Raw genomic sequence first — 18236 nt, 5'->3', positions numbered from 1 at the left:
AGATATGCAGGGTGGGAGTGGGGGAATAAGAGGATTCACCAGAGACAGAGTGGGGAGCAGAACACGTGGATTAACCAAAATACACTGCTGAGGGGAGCAGCAGGAGAGACAGGAGACGTCTGCTGGCCATGTGGGTTAACTCTCTGGCTGGGGATCAAACTCAGGCTGCAGTGGCTGCCAATAGCTTCGTAGTGCGGAGACTTAACACCTTGTGCCACCAGGGAGAACCAGCATAGACTTTTTATTAAGAATTTTAAAAACTAAAAGCCTCTGGCATCAACTGAAAACTAGTTAAAGAAATGCTACCCACTTATTCTTTGTAGTAGGAGTAAACTCTTAAAACAACCTTCTCTGCTTAAAAAAAAAAAAAAAAATCTGGGCACTGGGAGAATCCTAGAGCATCTGGGCTGAGATGGGAAACCAGAGACTCAGAGCAGCTAAGGGATATACTGAGGGTTACTTTAGATTGGGGCTGCAATCCAGATCTTTGGATCCTGTGTCTTCAAAGACTGACCTTGCATGGGGCCCACGCAGCACAGAGGGACATGTGGCCTCATCCCGTGACAAGGGGTGTCCAGCAATCTGAGGTGCAGGCCACCAGTACTCCCCTAGGGTGGCCTTCTTTCTTTGGGAGATATTTGCTACCTGCCTGTCAGGGACTCTTCTGCACATTGAACTCTCATGATTACCCCAAGCCAGGTTTCCTTCTCCCCTTCTCACTGGCAAGGAAGCAGGTTCCGAGGGGCACACCACCTGCTATCAGTGTAGCCAGGAAAGAGAAGAGTTAAGTCACATGCCCCAGGGAACACAGCTACAGCAGGATTTGAAGAGCTCTGTCTATTCTCTCAGCCCACAGGGACTTGCTTGGGGGTTTTCAGCTGCCTTCTCCCCATCCAGAAGTTCTCAGGTCAGGAAAATGGACTGGGGCTACACTATTCATCTTTAACCCAGGTTGTTAGCCACACCCTTCAGCCCTTTCTTGAACAGCTGTGCATAGCAATTTTCTGGGTCATTTGGGAGACACACCATTGGCTAGTTCTGCAAAGAAATGTGTGGCACCCATCGTAGGTGCATTCCAAGAAGGCAGGAATCAGAGCCTTGTAGGCCTAGTGAACCCTGACTTCACCAGATCCTGGCTGTGTGACCTTGGTCAAGCTCCTCAACCTCTCTGAACCTCTCATTTCTCCTCAGTGAGAACAGTAGTTGAGGTTGCTGTTAGGGTAGACAGCGCTCAATAAAGTAGTTGTTAGGAGTCTTACCGTGGTAGTGAGTTATTCTAGTGTTGTGCCTAAGGCATGCAATCACAGAGGTTCCCCTCAAACAATGAGTAGGTATTTGCACGTTTTAGTGCAGCAGTCACATGTGCTTATTGTATATTACTCAAATATGGTTTTTAAAAAAATCCTCCATGTCCCCATCTAGGTAAAGGTACCAGTTGGGATGTTTTCTTGTTCCACATTTGTTACTGTGCATAGATGAAAATGTACAGGCTTCTTTGTTCTTTTTCCTATGAGACCTCATACTTGCAGTGTTTGCTTGTGTGTTGTCCCTCCTCCGCACCCCCCCACACACACTTAATATCCCATGGGCATTGCTCTGTGTCAGGATGCACAGCTCTGCCTTTCTGCTTAATGCCTTTGTGCTTCTGTCTGGCCTGCTTGCTGTCTCCCACGTGGTTCCATCTCTGTAGGACCCCCAAGGCTGCTGTGTGACCCAGGCCCCAGGGTGCTTGAAAGAACAGGTTTCTGTGAAAGTTGCTTTCTTCTTTTCCTTTCCTCCTGGTTACCCGTGCCCCTGCCTCTTCAGGCCAGGTGCTTTGTGTGTAGTGCAGGCATGTGACCCAGCTGGGGGCTGTGCGCTGCAGCCCTTCCAATTGCCTGTGACCTACCAGAAGGGAATGGCAAGCAGTGCAGGTCAGAGGTTAAGTGACTTCATTAGGAGTCACTCTGGGGACTCAGGGAAGCTCAGGGGTTGGAACTCAAAGTGCTTGGGCCACAAACCCCAAATTGCTCACCTTGCCACTTCCACACCCCTATTCCCTGGCTCATCTCTGCCTCCACCCCCAGGAACTTTCATGTGCTGAGTCCTCCCACTTCTCTGTCTCCACACCCTCCTCCTCTGCTGCCCTCTCTTGATGCATTTCAGTGACATTGCCTCTATTACAATGTTGTAACTCTATTAATAGAATGTCAGGAGTGTTAGTAAAACAGGTAAGGCTGCTTCTGTGTCATTGTTCCCATAGGTTTTTTATTGGGAGCAGGTGGAACTGGAAGATGAAGATAAGTACTCTGCCAGTGTTTACTGCAAACAGCTTCCCGTATTTGACTATGATATTTTAAGCTTGATTACCTCCCCCGGTTGAAATGTTGCCTCTAAACTCAGCTGGCATCTCTTGGCTTCATCGTAACATGGCTCAAAATACACACTTCTGTGCGAATAGAGTTCAGCTAAAATAAGCACGAAAAGGCTATTAATTGCAGCAAAGTTGGGAAATGAGATGGGATGTCAGCGCTCGGCATTGCTGCGAACGGGACTGTTTTCTTTACCGGATGCTGTGTGAATGCTAACATGTTGTTTCTGCTCTGTTCCCTCATGCCTTCCCGGATTCAGAGAGAGGTAACCAACCGATTTTCACTTCTCCCCTTCATGGTGTTCTAAGTGTCTGGCAAAGCTCACTTGCTTTTTCATGCCGTGTTGCCATCATCACAGCCATGGTTGTCTTTGAAAGGCAGAACTTTGTTTGATTTAAACCTTTGACATCATCATTCTATGTGGGCTACATTTAAACCAGTATGGAATTGCACTGGAGTCCCTACTTCTCTGTCATGTTTGACTCTTTGGGGAAGATGATTGTCAGAGTAATTAAGTTTATGGAATACTCACTAGCGACTGAAGAGAAGGCTGATGAGCATGCTAGGGAGTAAATGTGATAGAAATAAGTAGGTTGTGCCAGGTGGTATAAGGGGCCTTGTGTGTTTCTCGAAGATTTAAATTGAGGATTTGATGACACGATGTTCTCCAGAGTTTTGTTGGCATCAGGTTTGGCTCTAGTCTAATAGCCAAAGACTGACTCAATATCAATCCCAGTTAGTCAAAATACATGGAATTCTTCCCACCTGGAGAAGAACACAATGATGGAAAGACTGTAATTCTGGAGTGAAAGATATTTCTCTCAGGTGGGTCTGTTTCCCAGGCTCTGGATGTCAGCCCGCCCATTTGGCTGGCACTTTCAACTCCTCTCTTCCTCGTTCTATTACTTAATAATACAGACTATCTTCTATTTATTTTTTATTTTTTAAAGATTTATTTATTTATGCATACAAGAGCTTGGGCACAGGCCAGAGATGTGGTGGTGGGGAGGAGGTGAGAGGATTCACCAGAGACAGAGTGGGGAACAGAACAGGCGGACTGACTGAAGTACACTGCTGAGGGGAGCAGCGGGTGAGTCAGGAGAGGTCTGCTGTGCCATGTGGGTTGCTCCCTGGCCGGCTGGGGGATCGAACGCGTACTGCGGAGGCTGCAGATTGCTTCACAGTGCGTTGCTTAACCCCCTGCGCCATCAGGGAGGCCCTACAAACTCTATCTTTGATGGAAAGAAACTCTTGAAATTTTTCTCCTTGAAAGAATGACTGATGACCAATTGACAAAGCGAAGAGACACAGGCAGTCCCCTCTTTGTGAGTGAGTTGCCCTCAGTGACTCCCCACTGGCGTGGCCAGCAGCCATTTTCTGCTTAGCAGAAGCTGCGCCATTGCTCTGTGCTGTGGAGGGAAAGAGAAATAGTGCAGACTGGGTGGGGCTTTCCCTTCGGTCTTCCAGAGGGTTTGATTAAGAGAATTTGCAGGCTTGAGTGACTTTCCAGTCACTTTTGAGGAGGCCCTGACCTCTCGAGGTGTGGTAGAAGTTTCTGGAGGAAGTGAGCTGGGCATTTGGATGAGAGCTCCTTCGTCTAAAATAACGAGTCCTGTCTAAGCAGTGGAGAGGATATTTTCAGATGTTGGCTGGTTCCTACCCCCACATGTTTATCCTGAGGTGAGAAGCAGTTGCTCTGAATATTAGCATCAAGATTCTGTTCCAGAGAGAGCTACAAATTCTGGTCTGCCCAAGCCACCTTGATTATTTGTAAGCAGTAAAATTTCTAATATACTATTTAAACTGTATATTAGAAGAAGAAGCCCCCAGTGAAGGATTCTTGCAGAGTGTATGCGTTTGCCCAGCCGACGGGTTACAAAGATGCCCCCTTCGGCACTTAGCATCTTCTTCATCTTGCAAGAAAGAAGAGAACAAGTTGAGTTTACCAAGCTAGAACCTGAGCTTTGTGGAACTAGTGATGTCCACAGAATGGTGTTTCTCCCTCCTCCCTCCTCCAACCCCCGAAACAAGATTGTCAAAGTATAATCAGAAAATAAGCTTGGTTAGGCAAAGAAGAAGCAGTCTTGAAAATAGGAGTCCTGCTCTGGGCTGTGAGCAGGTGAAACGAAGGAGAGAAACCTCATTACCATAATGAACTAAAATGGGACGCTTGGACCACAAATCTTTGCTGCACTTTTGTCCTTATTTGCAGGTGGGACCTGCCTCCTGCTGTAATAACCACTCTGGTAGCTTAAACCCTCTAAGGGAAGATAAGCTGGGAGGGAAGGACCATTTCATTGAGTCTTAATATAGCTCGTATGGGTGCCAATATTTATTAAGACATCCCTATGGAGACAGTATTTGAGTGGGCTTTTTCTTTGACTTCTTGTTCCTTATTTATCATAACCACCATTAATGGAACACCTGTCCTGTGCCAGTCTCCCCTAATTCCTGGCATCAGATAAAACATGTATTTGACCTGAGTAAATACCGAGTTTGTGGGAGTCGTTATCATATTGTGAAGACTGGGCAAGAGATGCTAGCAGGAGATCTGGGGAGAGCCTGAATGGAAGTGAGTTTAATAGGAAAGGGAGGCTGTTGTGGGGGAGGAATTGCTGCCTGGACTATCACATAACTGACATGGTCAGCTGGTTCCAGACAGCTCCAGAAAGCACAGCTAAATCCAACAAACAAAAGTGACAGGAAGGCAAGTTTCAGTTCATCATTTATATAAAACTGTATTTTGCTTCACTGGATTCTTCCAGCAACAGAACGGGCTGATTCATTATGTAAATGGAATTTCATATCACTGAAAATTCTAGGTGGCAACTCTCCAGGCACTGTTGATGGGACTTTGAAAGGTCACCGAGATAACCTTTAAGAGGTCTGCATGTGCTCCTTAACTCCTGAGGAAGGATAAACACATAAGTGAATTCCATTTACATTAGAGTGTTGCAGGGGAGATTATTAGGAAAGAGTTATGTGGTTCTGTTTTGCTATTTTTCAATAGAACCCACTCAGATAAAGAATTGTTTATTCATTCCACAAAGATGGATCAAGACCTTACCGGGTGAGCAGAATGTTGTTCAACTAAGAACAATAAAAGCAAGGTTTTGTCTTCTTTGCCATTAAGAAATTTAAGGCTGTCACGTAAGATGTGTGAGCACTGACATTCTTCCGAGGCCAGCCCCCTGGGGATGTGATTACAGGGAGAACAGCAAAAGGACAGGAACCAAAAGCGTTGCAAACACAAGGGCTCAGTAAACCGGGAAAGGTACTCCTGTTACAGTTCAAGGCTGAGGCAAAACAAGCTGCAGCTGTAAACCTTCCTCTTCCTGGTGTATAAAAGAAAAAGTGTCCCCTTCCCTGAGTGAGGAGAGGGAAGGGACCGGTGCTTCTTTTAGCAAAAGGTTCCTCATCCAGCATTATAAATGGAGTGAGCTGGAGCACAGAACAAAAATGGTTCTTGCTGCTGAGTGTCAGGACAATGTCTCAAGCAGGCAGACAGACATGCAGAAGACTTTGTTGGAAAAGATGGAATCCTGACTGGACCTGAGAATTCACTTGTGCCAGCTCTGTAGTTTTATAGACGAGCCCGCTGAGGCCCTGAACCATGCAGGCCAACAGGTGCCTGGGTAGAAGCCCATCTCTTTGCAGTGTGAGGGCCACTGGCGCCTGTGAGAAGAAAGAAGAGTGCAGGGTAGGAGGTGAGCCCCTGAGGGCTCCATGGGTGAAGGCTCCTAAAAGGCCCCTGAGAGAGCCCTGACTGACTCTGTGGTGCCCAGTGGCACCCTGTCCTGTCCTCTCTGTCCTCCCAAATTAACATGGCTGATGGTGCCAGAATAGTCTGACAGGAATTCTCTGACTGTGGAGGTTTACCATAAAGCAATTTATTGTCCCCCATGGAATGCAGGAGAAGTTCTAGAAAATATTAAATTGCTCATATGCATGAGCACAAGGTCTTCTAGGGTCCTAACAATGAACAGGAAAACGTTTCTGCATGAGTGAGTTGCAATGTGTTGGTCATTGCTGAAGCTGTGTGGTGGGACATGGGAGTTCAATGACTGAAGATTCCAGAATGAGAAGCTTTTTAAAAAATGATAGATGTTCTCTGTTCTTTTAACACCTACATTCCTCAGTCTCCTGACCCAGAACTCCCTCTTCCAAGGAAAGGGCCCAAGACACTAAGGTCACCACGACCTTCCTCCCTGTTGTAAATGAACAGTCTGTCTGCTGCTGCTCTGAAGACTTCCACTCCCCACAAACATCCTTTCCCTGGTGTCTTTACAGCCAGTCTCTCCTGGGCTTTGCCCTCCCCAGAATCTTTCTCTACTTCCACAGGGCACTTGGCCTCTACTCAATCTTTGGATGCCTTTCTTCCTTGGAGGTTCAGGCCTTATTTTGTCTGTCTTATTCTCCACACGCTCCTCTGCTGCCCTGTCTTTAGCTGCCTCTCAGGTCTTTGCCTCCATCACAGACCACAGGCCTGAGCTCAGGGACTGAGTCCACCTGCTTAGTGCCCTCCCCTCCCACCCACATGCATCTTAAGCAACCACATCTAATGCCCAATATGGAGTCCATCTGCTTCCTTCACCAAACCTGCTCTCCCACCCCAATGTGAAGGGATCAGTTGTCCCAGCAGGGACCCCAGGGTTTCTGAATTCTCCCCCTCATCTAGCAGAACTACCAGTCCTAGTGCTGTCCATCCAGTACCTCTCCCGTCAGTCCCCTCTTTTCCTCTTCTCCTGAATGTAACTTAGCCTGGCTCTTCCTCCCTCACCTAGGCCATAGTGGCAGCCCTTAGTGGTCTCCTTCCTTCGATCCACTTTATTCCTCTAGAAGAAAATTTAAAAATGTGTCAGATGGAGTCACTGGCCTTCGATGACTCAGGGTAAGGGTGGACCTGACAGGACAAAGGTGCTCAGTGCACAGATTCTGGGTGACTGTCCCAGCCCCTGCAGACACAGCACCTGACCTCACCAGCTCCAATGACAGCACAGCACGACCAAAGTCCTCACAGTTTCCCAGAGCCTTCCTTGCCATGCCCATTTGAATATTCTTGAACTGTCTGCTGCCCCTTGCTCTGGTGAGGTCCCTCGTCTACCTCAGGGAAACTCAGAGGTCATTGGAACTTTATACTGTGGGCTTCCTGAGCTCAGCCTTGCCTGTGTTTGCCTATCTGGTGCCTGGCACTTAAAAGTGGCTCAGACGGTATTTGTGGAAGTGAATTGAATCATTTTTTTATACCCGAATCTTTAATATCACAGCATACTTTAATGAGAACATAAAGCCCACTGGCAGCTGCATTCACTTCCCATTGCTGCTGTACTAAATCACTGCAAACTGGCATAAAGCAACACGAATTTATTCTCTTACAGTTTTGGAAGCTACAGCCACGGAGTTGGCAGGGCCGTGTTCCTTCTAAGACTCCAAGACAAGAAACGCATGCCTGACCTTTTCCAACTTTTAGAGCTGCCTGCCCGCCTGGGCTCCGGGTCCTGCTCCTGTTTTTTCACTTGTAAAAAGTGCTGCCTCCTTCCCTTTGTCATTGCGTTGGGCCCACCCAGGTAATCCAGGCTGGCAGCTCATCTAGATCATTCCTGTCTTTCGTCCTCTAAGATAACATATTTGTAGATTCTGGGCATTCGGACTGTGAACTTTATCAGAAGTCGGTTTTTAAAATGCCCAGTCCAGAGATGTTTGGATTCTGTTCCGAATAATGATGAGGTTAGTTCAGCTATGTATTTCATCACATGCAAAGGAAGTTGTTCAACTTACCTTGCTGCAGGTCTGACCGAGGGCCTTGCTCCCTCTCATAAAGCCCCACATTTGGGGCTCTCATCTATTTGAAGGTGCTCCGGGAGAAGTTTCTTGGCAATAAAATAGGTGATACCAAAGTCACTTGACCTCCACAGTGAGGAGCAGAGAAAATCTGTTTGTTTGTTTGTTTGTTTTCTTTCTGGAAGCAGACTAGCAGATTAGCCCCTAGAGGATTTGTCATTAGATTCTCCCGCTGTGCTGGACCAAAACATTCCTACCTCTCTGCTTTATTAGCCTAGTGCCTGGCAGGAAACAGGAGAAGATATGGTTGTAAAACAACTGTCCAACACTGTCCAAAGTGAAACTGCCAAACAAACCTACGGTTGCTCAAGTTTCTCCTCTGTGGGTCCCAGGTGGCTGCCCTTAGACATTAATCAATCACCTTCCTCCAAGCCAGAAGAAAATAAAGATTAATAATAATGTTTAAAAAGAAATTACTCCTAGGCTGTTACATGTGAAAAGAGAAAGGGCCAGGGCTGAAGTGTGTAGGCCCCACCCCCCTGCCCACTGCTTGGGGGCCAGTTCATTCTCCTGCTGAGACCCTGCAGTTGCCCCACCTGTTGGCTGCCAGCACGCACAGGGAAAGAATGGAGCTCGGAAGCTTACATCAGAGTATCACAGCCAGAGGGACCGTAGAAATCATGTTTTTTGACCCCTCATTCATTGAGGTTAGACACCGGTACAGTCATATAGCTCAGTGGAATCAGGAATGGGACTAGAATTTGGTGGCCTGAGTCCCAGTTCATTGCCCCTGGCTGTCCCGTACTCTCTCTGAGAGAACACAGACACAGTTGAGACCTGTGCAGTAACCACAAAGGACAGAGCTGGAGGAGTTTCAGCGCTGTAAGCAGTTAGGCCAGAGGGCGAGGCAGGCTGATGTGCCGGGGTTGTTCAGACTAGAAGGGTTGTGACCTGCAGACAGTGCAGGAGGGCGGTGGGCAGCAGAAGGAGACCCCACAAGTGCACTTGGACACCCACCTTTCTGGAGCAGAGGGCCAAGCTCTGATGCTGGAGGATTAGCACTGGAAGAGCAGGTGCAAAAAATTTTGGAACTCCTGAAATGCAGACCAGCACTTGTGAACTTCTCCATGGGTGTCCGTGGAGCTTTGAGAGACTGAGCCTCGGAACAATGGTGGCTGAGCTTGGAGTTATGGAGGAAAAGAGTATGTGTGGTTAGACATTGTACTTATTTATGGTTCATCAAAGAAAAAAGAATAGCCAGAGGGAAGGGGGCCAAAACAGGCCCCCCTAGAGCACCGCCCCCAAAGTGATGCTTTCATTTCTGTTTTAAGTAGCGTGTTGCCTTGATGGTGGTTGAGACATAGATCGAAAGGCCTGTGGAACCCAGTGTGGAGTGACACTGTGTCCACCTGTCACAGTCTGAGCCCAGCTCCTTGCTCAGACCCGCCCCTTGCCCACTATTGGGACGTTCATGCCTCTGGGGGCCAGTGTTGCTGACGGGAAGCAGGGCTGTGTTCTGCAGACCCTCTGCTTTGGGGAAGAGAAAGCTCTCAGTCAACAAGTATTTATTATACTGGTTATGGGCAGGCCTGAGCTGTGTCTTGAGTATGGATTAGGCACAAATTATCTCCATGGTATCTCCAGTAGTTGTGGAAAAGACATAAGCAGACACATAGGGCACCCAGAGTTAAGGGCAGTGTCTGAGGAGTGGGGTGGGCAGCCCCAGCTCTGCCAAGTCCTAAAGCCTACAAGGGCGTGGGGAGAGTAGGAGCAGAGGCAGGTGCGGAGGACCTGCTTAGAATGCTGGGGTGGTGGTGGAGCTGGTGGTTGGGCAGGACGGGGGGCCGGGTGGGGGATTGAGGGTACAGGATATTTCAGGAGGTAAAATAGACCAGATGTGGGGGTTGGGTATGGAGGGTGAGGGGGGAGTCTGGAATGCCTCCTGGTTCTAGCGTGGAGAACACCAGCTGAGACAGAACATGAGGAAGGAGGGGAAGCCTGGGAAGAGCAGATGTTGAGGTGAGGTGTGGACAGGCTGAGGAGAGTTGAGTAAAGATGGCCCTGCTGTGGAGCGGGCATTTAGGGAGCCACAGTGGGGCTGCCTGGGGCCTGGCAGGGCTGGGGTGGGAAGTGGGGACCAGCCTCTCCCTGCTTCACCTTCCTGAGGGCCAGTTGCCTTCAGGGTAGACCTCTGTGCCTTCCTAAGGAAAACAGGACATCCCCATTTGGGGAAAATATCTAACGTGTGCCATGACTACCAGTTATTAGGAGAAGTAATTAAATAGCTGTGTGTGGCTTGGGCTACAGTGTCCTTGCTTAGCAGCATAGGCTAAGTACAAGATAGGTGCCTCTGGGCACTGATTTTTCATGAACACTTGATCTTAAAGCCACCATCCTCCAGTCATAGCAGGGCGAGATTTAGTTGCCTCCCTGGTCTTTCTGAAGCCAGGTAATGTTCCAGTCAGTATCCTTTTCATCAGTAGAACAGATGCTAAAATCCAGCACAGCTGCCTGCTCCCCGTGGTGGCAGAGCCAGCCATGTAGAGTGTGAGGCAGCTGCTGTCGCCTCAGCCCTGGAGGGTGAGAATCCTGTTTCACAGGCTCCGATGCCTTTGATAGGCCGCGGGCTCTGCCATGTCTTTGTGTTCCCGCCCGCCCTGCGCTTGCCCATCGACTCTCTCAAGCAGCCGTGGGTCTGATCCGTTCTCTGCACACATGTTTGCACATCAGAGCCTTTTGTTTTGCTTCTGCTACATCACTGTGTTTGTCATAATATCACTTGTGCAAATTCATGCTTTTCCCAAGCCTGTTTTCTGTTTTAGAATCAAAATATTTGTTACTACTTTTGACAGAAATTTCCCCTAAAATTCTGTTTTCATGAAGTGTTGTTAGTAATTCCCAGAGTTCAGCAGACCAGGTTTAGGGATGATTGTAGTTATTTTGCTCAGAAATAAATTCTTCATGCCCATAAAATTGTTGCTGTTTTAGGTAGCTGTTGAAATTTAATTTTTTTTTAACCACGTCATCCTCTGTTTACCACTGACATGCTGGCTGCTAACTCAGTTAACATTCATCACCAGAGTGTGTGCTGGCAAAGTTTCCTTTGACTAATGTACTGATAAATTTTGTTTGCACAGAGATTTTGCCTATGTAGCAAGAGACAAAGATACAAGAATTTTGAAATGTCATGTATTTCGATGTGACACACCAGCAAAAGCCATTGCCACAAGTCTCCACGAAATCTGTTCCAAGGTAAGGTGGCCCTTGGGGGTCCATTCTTCTCTCTTTGCTCACTGCATGAGCAGGAAGGGATGTGAAAGGGTGGCAGGGCGCTGCACCTCAAGTCCAGGGAGAAGCAACCAGCATGTTAGAGGGTCCTCGAGTGTCAGGAACTGGTCCAAAATCACTCATCTACAAAACAAGGAAGAGCCACGGATATTTACTTGGGTCATTTGAGTACAGGTGTGAGCCTAAGGAAGAATAAATTCCCCCAAATTAGGAAACTGTAACACTGAGGAATAGTCTTTCACCTGTTAGCCCCAGGAAATTTAGTACAGTTTTCAAACTGTGTAGCTCCGAAGATACGAAGGCAGGAAGCCAGGGAATAGACTGAAGTCAATGTAACGGGGAAGTGAAATCAGCTCTGGCGCTTTCTTGGCTGAAATAACTGAAGACGAGGGGTCTGTAACCAATGCTGTCTGTTCTCTTCTTCAGATTATGGCCGAGCGGAAGAATGCCAAAGCCCTGGCCTGCAGCTCCTTACAGGAAAGAACCAATGTGAATCTCGACGTGCCCTTGCAAGGTAGGTCAGCCCTGTGTTCCCTTCCCAGAGTCAAGATCCGAGGCTTCTCAGATGGTTGCCTGCGGTTTCAGGTCTCCTTAAAATCCACGCTCCACTCAGCAAACCCATGCTGAGCATGCACTCTCGGTGCCTTGTGCATAGAGTTGATTCTGTGTCAGTAGGATTAGGCACAAAGGGCCAGGATGAGTTTTGTTGTTGTTGGGTGAGATTAAGGAATATTCGTTTCAGTGATTTTATAACTTATATACAGCCTGGGGTAAGGGTCAACTACTTTAAAAATATATGGGTTGATATTTGGGGGGACTCCATTTATTATTTTTCCTGTCTCTCAGTATGTCCCTTCTGATTAAATCTTCTCTGGGCATCAACCGCACCTAACAAATAGGACATCAAAAGCTGTGTTTTATTAGCACACAACAAAGAGATGGTAGCAGCTGTTCCATCTAGATTCCAGGTCCTGCTTTCAAATGCTTTCCTACCTAGGAATGAAAGTTGAATGAGATTTTTATTGACAGATCCCCAATGTCTGTTCTCATAGAACAATCGGCCACATTTACGTCTAGAAGCAGGATATTATGGCACAGGGAAGGTTCTAAGCATTGCAGGTGACACCGTGATGGCTGTTTTTTATGTCTGAGTGGGAACCACTGAGAAAAACGTGTTGCTTTTTGTTCCCTATAGTAGATTTTCCAACACCAAAGACTGAGCTGGTCCAGAAGTTCCACGTGCAGTACTTGGGCATGTTACCTGTAGACAAACCAGTCGGTATGTGAAACACCCATGTCGCTCTCCTCGCCCAGAGGGTGGGGTCTGCCCTTTGCTTTGTCTTGATCAGGGGCTCACACTGCCATGAGCCAGACCATAGAAAGAGTCCTGAACAAAGAGCAGCAGAGGACAGGCTAAGCTGCCTATGAGCTGACATGTGATCCCCAGAATCTTAGGATCTAACAAGGCAGACACCACCCAGTCCAGAGAGGTCAATCCATAGCTGCAGAAAGCCTCTGCCATTCTCCATGGGGCTTCCATCGCTGGGGCCATGGCACCAGCTTGCATCCTTGTCCATTGGCAAACAGGGAGAAAGGGCCTAGGGAGCCATCACTCTCCTTTTAAGGGGTGACCACAACCTTCATGCATGACGGGGAAGAAAGCAAAATGGTGTGGCCACTTTGGAAAACAGTCCGGCAGGTCCCCAGAATTCTAAACATAGAATTACTGTGACCCAGCAATTCAGCTTCTAGGCCTGCAGCCAAGTAAAATGAAAACATCTGTCCATGCTAAACCTGTACACAGATGTTCACTGCAGCATTATTCATGAGAGTCAAAAAGTGGTAACAACTCAAATATCTGTCAGCTGATGAATGGCTAGATAAAGTATACTTCCATACGTTGGCATTCTTTGAGTAGAGACCTAGGAGTGGGATTCCTGGATCATATGGTAGACCTATTTTCGTAGTTTGAGAAACTGCTGCACTGTTTTCCATAGTAGCGGACCCAGTCTACATTCCTACCAATGGTTTACAAGTGCTCTCTTTTCTCCACACCTCTACCAGCACTTGTTTCTGGTGCTTTTAATATGGGTCATTCTCACAGATGTGAGGTGGTATCTTATGTTGCTGTGATTTGCATTTCCCTGATGACAACTGATGAGAAGCATTTTTTCATGTGCCTATTGGCCATATGCTATTTAGCTCTTCTGCCCATTTCTTGATTTTTTTTTTTAAGTTGTATGATAAGTCACTATCCTACCACCCCAGTCCACCCCCCTCCAAAAAAAAAAATACAACTCTGGGGACACCCAGCAAAAGAACCCCATTTAATAGCACATAGTACTCACATACAGGCACCATCCAAACTTGGCCTCATTTAATGCACAATGTAAAATGAAGGAAGATCAGGGTATTCCAGCAAATGCTGGCTTCTGTTGGGTCCCCTTTCCCTGGGTTCTTTGCTTTAAAAAAGGTAGCATTTGCTTGAGTACTGTTGATACACTCATGGCTAGGGAGAGACAGAGAGAGAGAACCGTGGTCTAGTCAAGCAGGGCATCACACACTATACTCTGGAAGTTCTCATGAGTCGTCTCTCTTTTGAAAAAGCTGCCATTTCTTTTTCTTTCTTTCTTTCTTTTTTTTTTTTTTAAGCAGTGAAATGCACAAGTGAGTGGTCTCGTCTTGTGGAGCTAAAAAATAGGTTTCGTCTTGTGGATATAGCTGATATTGCTGGGTGGTTGAGAACTATGAATGTGATAAATAGCTTTTGGACCTTTTTCACTGATGCCTTCCACCCACAGGAATGGATACCCTGAACGATGCCATAGAGAGTCTCATGACCTCATCCAACAAGGAGGATTGGCCATCGGTGAACATGAATGTGGCCGATGCTACTGTGACTGTCATCAGTGAAAAGGTATGAAGGACCATGGATCCCCAGGGGTGTCCTCTCTGGGTTACGGAGAGGTTGAGGATATAGTAATCATCCATGAAACTTAGACACAGGGCCCAGATTTGGCATTTGGAGAGTTCTGCCAGTAACTGACAGAGCTTACGTTTTTTAAAAATGATTTTGCCTGTTGTGTCTGGATCTCTGTACAACTTTACTTTCCTCTGGACTCCGAAGCTTCTTTTGTGGAGCTCCTGATTCATTCACCTCATGTACCTGAGAGACTGAAATCATTTGCCAGAGGGAACTGTATGCCACTTGCTTACAGTATCTCCCAGAGGGCTTGGTGGCCAGTGGGTTCACCTGGGCAAATGGATTTTAAGCCACTGGATGCTGATTGCAGGCAAGATGGAAGGAGAATGCATGATGATGTTTCTACCCACTGTGAACTCACAGGCTTGAAGCAGAGTAATGGAGGACAGAACACAGCTCAGTGTGTGGTCAATATAGTTCAGAGTGTGATTCAGCGCCAAAATGAAAAGCTCACACTAACTATGGGCTCTCCAGACACATTTAGAAACTTGCCTTAAGTCTCCTCTACATTCCGTCTGACTGTGTTTTAATACGAGTTCCTCATGTCACCACTCTAAGCCTGATTTAAGGTCTGAATGTGTCTGAGGTGCTGGCTTCCCAGAGAGTGTGGGCAACTGAACAACGTGTCTTGCAGAATGAAGAGGAAATCCTTGTGGAGTGTCGTGTGCGATTCCTGTCCTTCATGGGCGTGGGGAAGGACGTCCATACCTTTGCCTTCATCATGGACACTGGGAACCAGCGCTTTGAGTGCCATGTTTTCTGGTGTGAGCCCAACGCTGCTAACGTGTCAGAAGCGGTCCAGGCTGCCTGCATGGTGAGTGATCCCATCCCACGCCTGTGCCCCTGCCTTTGTTTTGTTTTATTTTATGTTTTTAAAGATTTATTTATTTATGTATGCATACAGGAGCTGGGGTGTAGGCCAGCGGTGCGAGGGGTGAGCGGGTTCACCAGAGACAGAGTGGGGAGCAGAACAACCGGAGTGACTGAAATACACTGCTGAGGGGAGCAGTGGGCAAGACAGGAGAGGTCTGCTGTGCCATGTGGGCAGCTCCCTGCCCAGGGATCGAACTCATGCTGCAGTGGCTACCAATAGCTTCATAGTGCTGACACTTAACCCCTTGCACCACCACGCAGGCCCCCTGCTTTTATTTTAAATGCTGTAAACTAGAGATGTGTTACTAATTAAAAAGACAAACTTCAAATCTCTACAGGAATGCTTCAGTGGAAGGCACTCATTCCTGTGCATGAAGTCAGCACCAGCCATTCACCATCTCGGAGGCCAGGACCCCTGAGAGAAGCAAGAGCCCAGTTCTGTAGAGATTGGTAGCGTTGAAAGGTCGATCTTAAAAACTACAAATTGGAGGATTCTCAAATCCTGATCACTAATTAATTTCAGTATGTGATCAAAAAATGTTAGTCATGCATGAGTTGGTGCTGTTTAGAACCAACTCAGTACTTTTTTTTAAAATGCAGTACATTGAGTGATTTTTATTTCAGATAGTTGGCTTGAAGTACATTTTTCTTACATAATTCATTTATATCTTTTAACTCATAACAACCCTGTTAAGTAAGTGTTGTGTTTTATTTGTGAGCAAACAAGGAAAGACTGGTCCCCGCCAGGGCAGAGTTGGTGTCAGAGCCTGCGTGAAGCCCACAGATGTCTGGTCACAAAGCTAGTGTTCTTTGTGCCACAGTGTATGATTTCAAACACAAAGACCTTGTTATCCATTCTGTAAATATCCTTTGAGCACCTGCTATGCCAGGAACTGAGCAAGTTCTGATAAAAATGAGGGGAATGTGTGAATGTAGACTTCACATGTGGGGTGCATGGAATATTTAGCAACAGCAGGGAGGGTTGCTGGAGCCAACTGGCAGGAAGGGAGGTCTGTGTCATGAAAGGTGACATCAGAGTATCTTGTCTCAGCAAAGACCGTTAAACAGGAGAGTGGGCTGATTGTATTAGGTTTTTATTTTTATTTATTTTTTTAAGAATTATTTATTTATACAAGCACTGGGTACAGTCAGAAGCGCGGGAGGGTGAGAGAATTCACCAGAGCCAGAACGGGGAGCAGAACAGGCAGACTGACAAAGTACACTAGTGAGGGGAGCAGCGGGCAAGACAGGAGAGGTCTGCGTGCCATTTGGGACAGTCACCCGGCAGCCAGGGATCGAACCGGTGCTGCAGAGGCTGCAGGCAGCTTTGCAGCCCAGTGCTCAACCGCTGCGCCATCATGGAGGCCATGTATTAGGTTTTTAAAGTGTGCTCCAGTTTAAAGTGGAGGATAAGTTGGAAGCATAAGACTAAAGTGGGGAGATCATCCAATTTGCTGGTTCTGGTGAGAGTTGAAAAGAATCTAAACCAGAGTCACAGAGCTGAGGGATGCTATACAGCAGCATCTGTCTTGGGGATGAGGGCTGCTGGATTTGAAGCATCTGTGCATCATTTAATTCACTGCACCATTTATGGGCTGGACTCTGGGAAGTTGGAGTAGGGCTGAGATATGTTCCTTGCTTTATGAAGCTTAGGACTGGAGGGGGGTGGAGATACATGAACCAAAATTCTATTATGGTGTAAAAAGTGCTATAAATAAATAAGACTGCTATGGATTGAGAAGTGACTGAAAAGAAAAAGAAGGCACAGAAAGTAAATTGAAAAATCTCACAGTGAAGGGGAGTCTGAAGTACAACCTTGAGAGGCTTGTTCATTTATTTTAGGATGTGAAGGAGGAAGGGCTCATACATCTCTTAGGCTGAGGGAAATGAGCCTAACTGGGGTCATACATGTATTTTGTTGGGCCAAGGTCGTGGTGGTCTTGGTGGGGCAAAGTCTAGATTAAGAGCAAGGGCTGGACTTAACCTCACACCAGGGGTAGAGAGAAGCCAGAAGACACTTAAGAATCCAAGAATGGGTGTGATTTGAGGAACTGAGGGGAAGCTCTGGTTTATTTTGTTGTTTTTTCATCCAGTGCATTGCTAGATTTAAACAGAGAGAAAAGGATAAGAATAGTATGTGGCAAAGATGGGGAATGAGAAAGAGAGCCATTGACTTTTAGCTTAAAAGATGCCTTCAAAATGGAGCAGGAAGGGAGGCGGGAGGGAAGACCCGGGTATTTCATTCTTAGCATAATTCTTTGAAGTACAATTTCCTCTCAAGTGTTGTGGACTCAGGATTCCAACTGAAATATGCATGTATATAAAGGTGCAGGGGGGAGGGGGAGGGCTTCAGGGAAGAAGTGTGGTGATAGAGGACTCAGAATGAACCCCCCAGACCGGACATAGGAAATTGAGATGGGATAGTGGGAAAAACAAGGGGAGGTGGGCCAAAAATGGGAGAGTTAGGGCCTCCCCTGGTGGCGCAGGCAGTTGAGCACCGCGCTGTGAAGCTGTCCCACAGCCTCTGCAGCACCGGTTCGATCCTGGCCCGCCTGTGAGGGTCCCACGTGGCGCGGCAGACCTTTCCTGTCGCACCCTCTGCTCCCCTCAGCAGTGTATTTCGTCAGTCTGCCTGTTCTGCTCCCCACTCTGTCTCTGGTGAATCCTTTCACCCTCCCGCAAATCTGGCCTGTACCCCAGTTCTTGTATAAATAAAATAAATCTTTTAAAAAAAAAAAAAGTTAAATCAGGGAAAATGGAAGATGACTATTTAGGTACTTCATAAAATTGAAAAGGATCATAACAGATGGTTTTAGTCACATAATGAATGGCATTCAGTCTTAATTATACATTTTAAACACTGATGACAATTAAATAATTAGCTTTATCACGGGTTACAGTTTTCTAATTTCCACACTCATTTTCTCTCTTACAAACAATTTTTCCTCATTTGCTTACTA

At 46.9% G+C, this 18236-nt stretch overlaps 2 protein-coding genes across 15 annotated transcripts in view; one reads left to right on the top strand and one right to left on the bottom strand.

The window, feature by feature from the left end:
- Nucleotides 1-18236, top strand: part of APBB2 (amyloid beta precursor protein binding family B member 2) — a 359532-nt gene that overhangs the window by 338769 nt on the left and 2527 nt on the right. For 10 of the 12 annotated variants that reach the window (XM_054688336.1, XM_054688339.1, XM_054688342.1 and 7 more), the window contains 5 exons: nt 11270-11384; nt 11847-11934; nt 12616-12699; nt 14222-14337; nt 15038-15217. In XM_054688336.1, coding sequence (XP_054544311.1) covers nt 11270-11384; nt 11847-11934; nt 12616-12699; nt 14222-14337; nt 15038-15217 — 583 coding nt within the window. The remainder of the gene's footprint in view (nt 1-11269; nt 11385-11846; nt 11935-12615; nt 12700-14221; nt 14338-15037; nt 15218-18236) is intronic. The other 2 variants (XM_054688343.1, XM_037530236.2) reach the window with 1 other exon arrangement.
- NSUN7 (NOP2/Sun RNA methyltransferase family member 7) overlaps nt 5083-18236 on the bottom strand; it is a 51901-nt gene continuing 38747 nt past the window's right edge. The window contains exons 13-14 of one of the 3 annotated variants that reach the window (XM_054688332.1): nt 9150-9312; nt 5083-6026 (exon numbers count right to left, since the gene is read on the bottom strand). In XM_054688332.1, the coding sequence (XP_054544307.1) occupies nt 5935-6026; nt 9150-9312 (255 nt within the window). In that variant the 3' untranslated portion in view covers nt 5083-5934. Of the gene's footprint in view, nt 6027-8282; nt 8414-9149; nt 9313-11453; nt 11544-18236 lie in introns of those variants that run through there. The other 2 variants (XM_054688333.1, XM_054688334.1) reach the window with 2 other exon arrangements.

The sequence above is a fragment of the Talpa occidentalis genome, unplaced genomic scaffold (assembly GCF_014898055.3).
Source record: "Talpa occidentalis isolate TD23 unplaced genomic scaffold, MPIMG_talOcc4v2.1 talOcc4.6, whole genome shotgun sequence".
NCBI lineage: Eukaryota > Metazoa > Chordata > Mammalia > Eulipotyphla > Talpidae > Talpa > Talpa occidentalis.
Note: the sequence above shows the minus strand (reverse complement) of the source record. Positions and strands in the feature narration are given on the sequence as shown.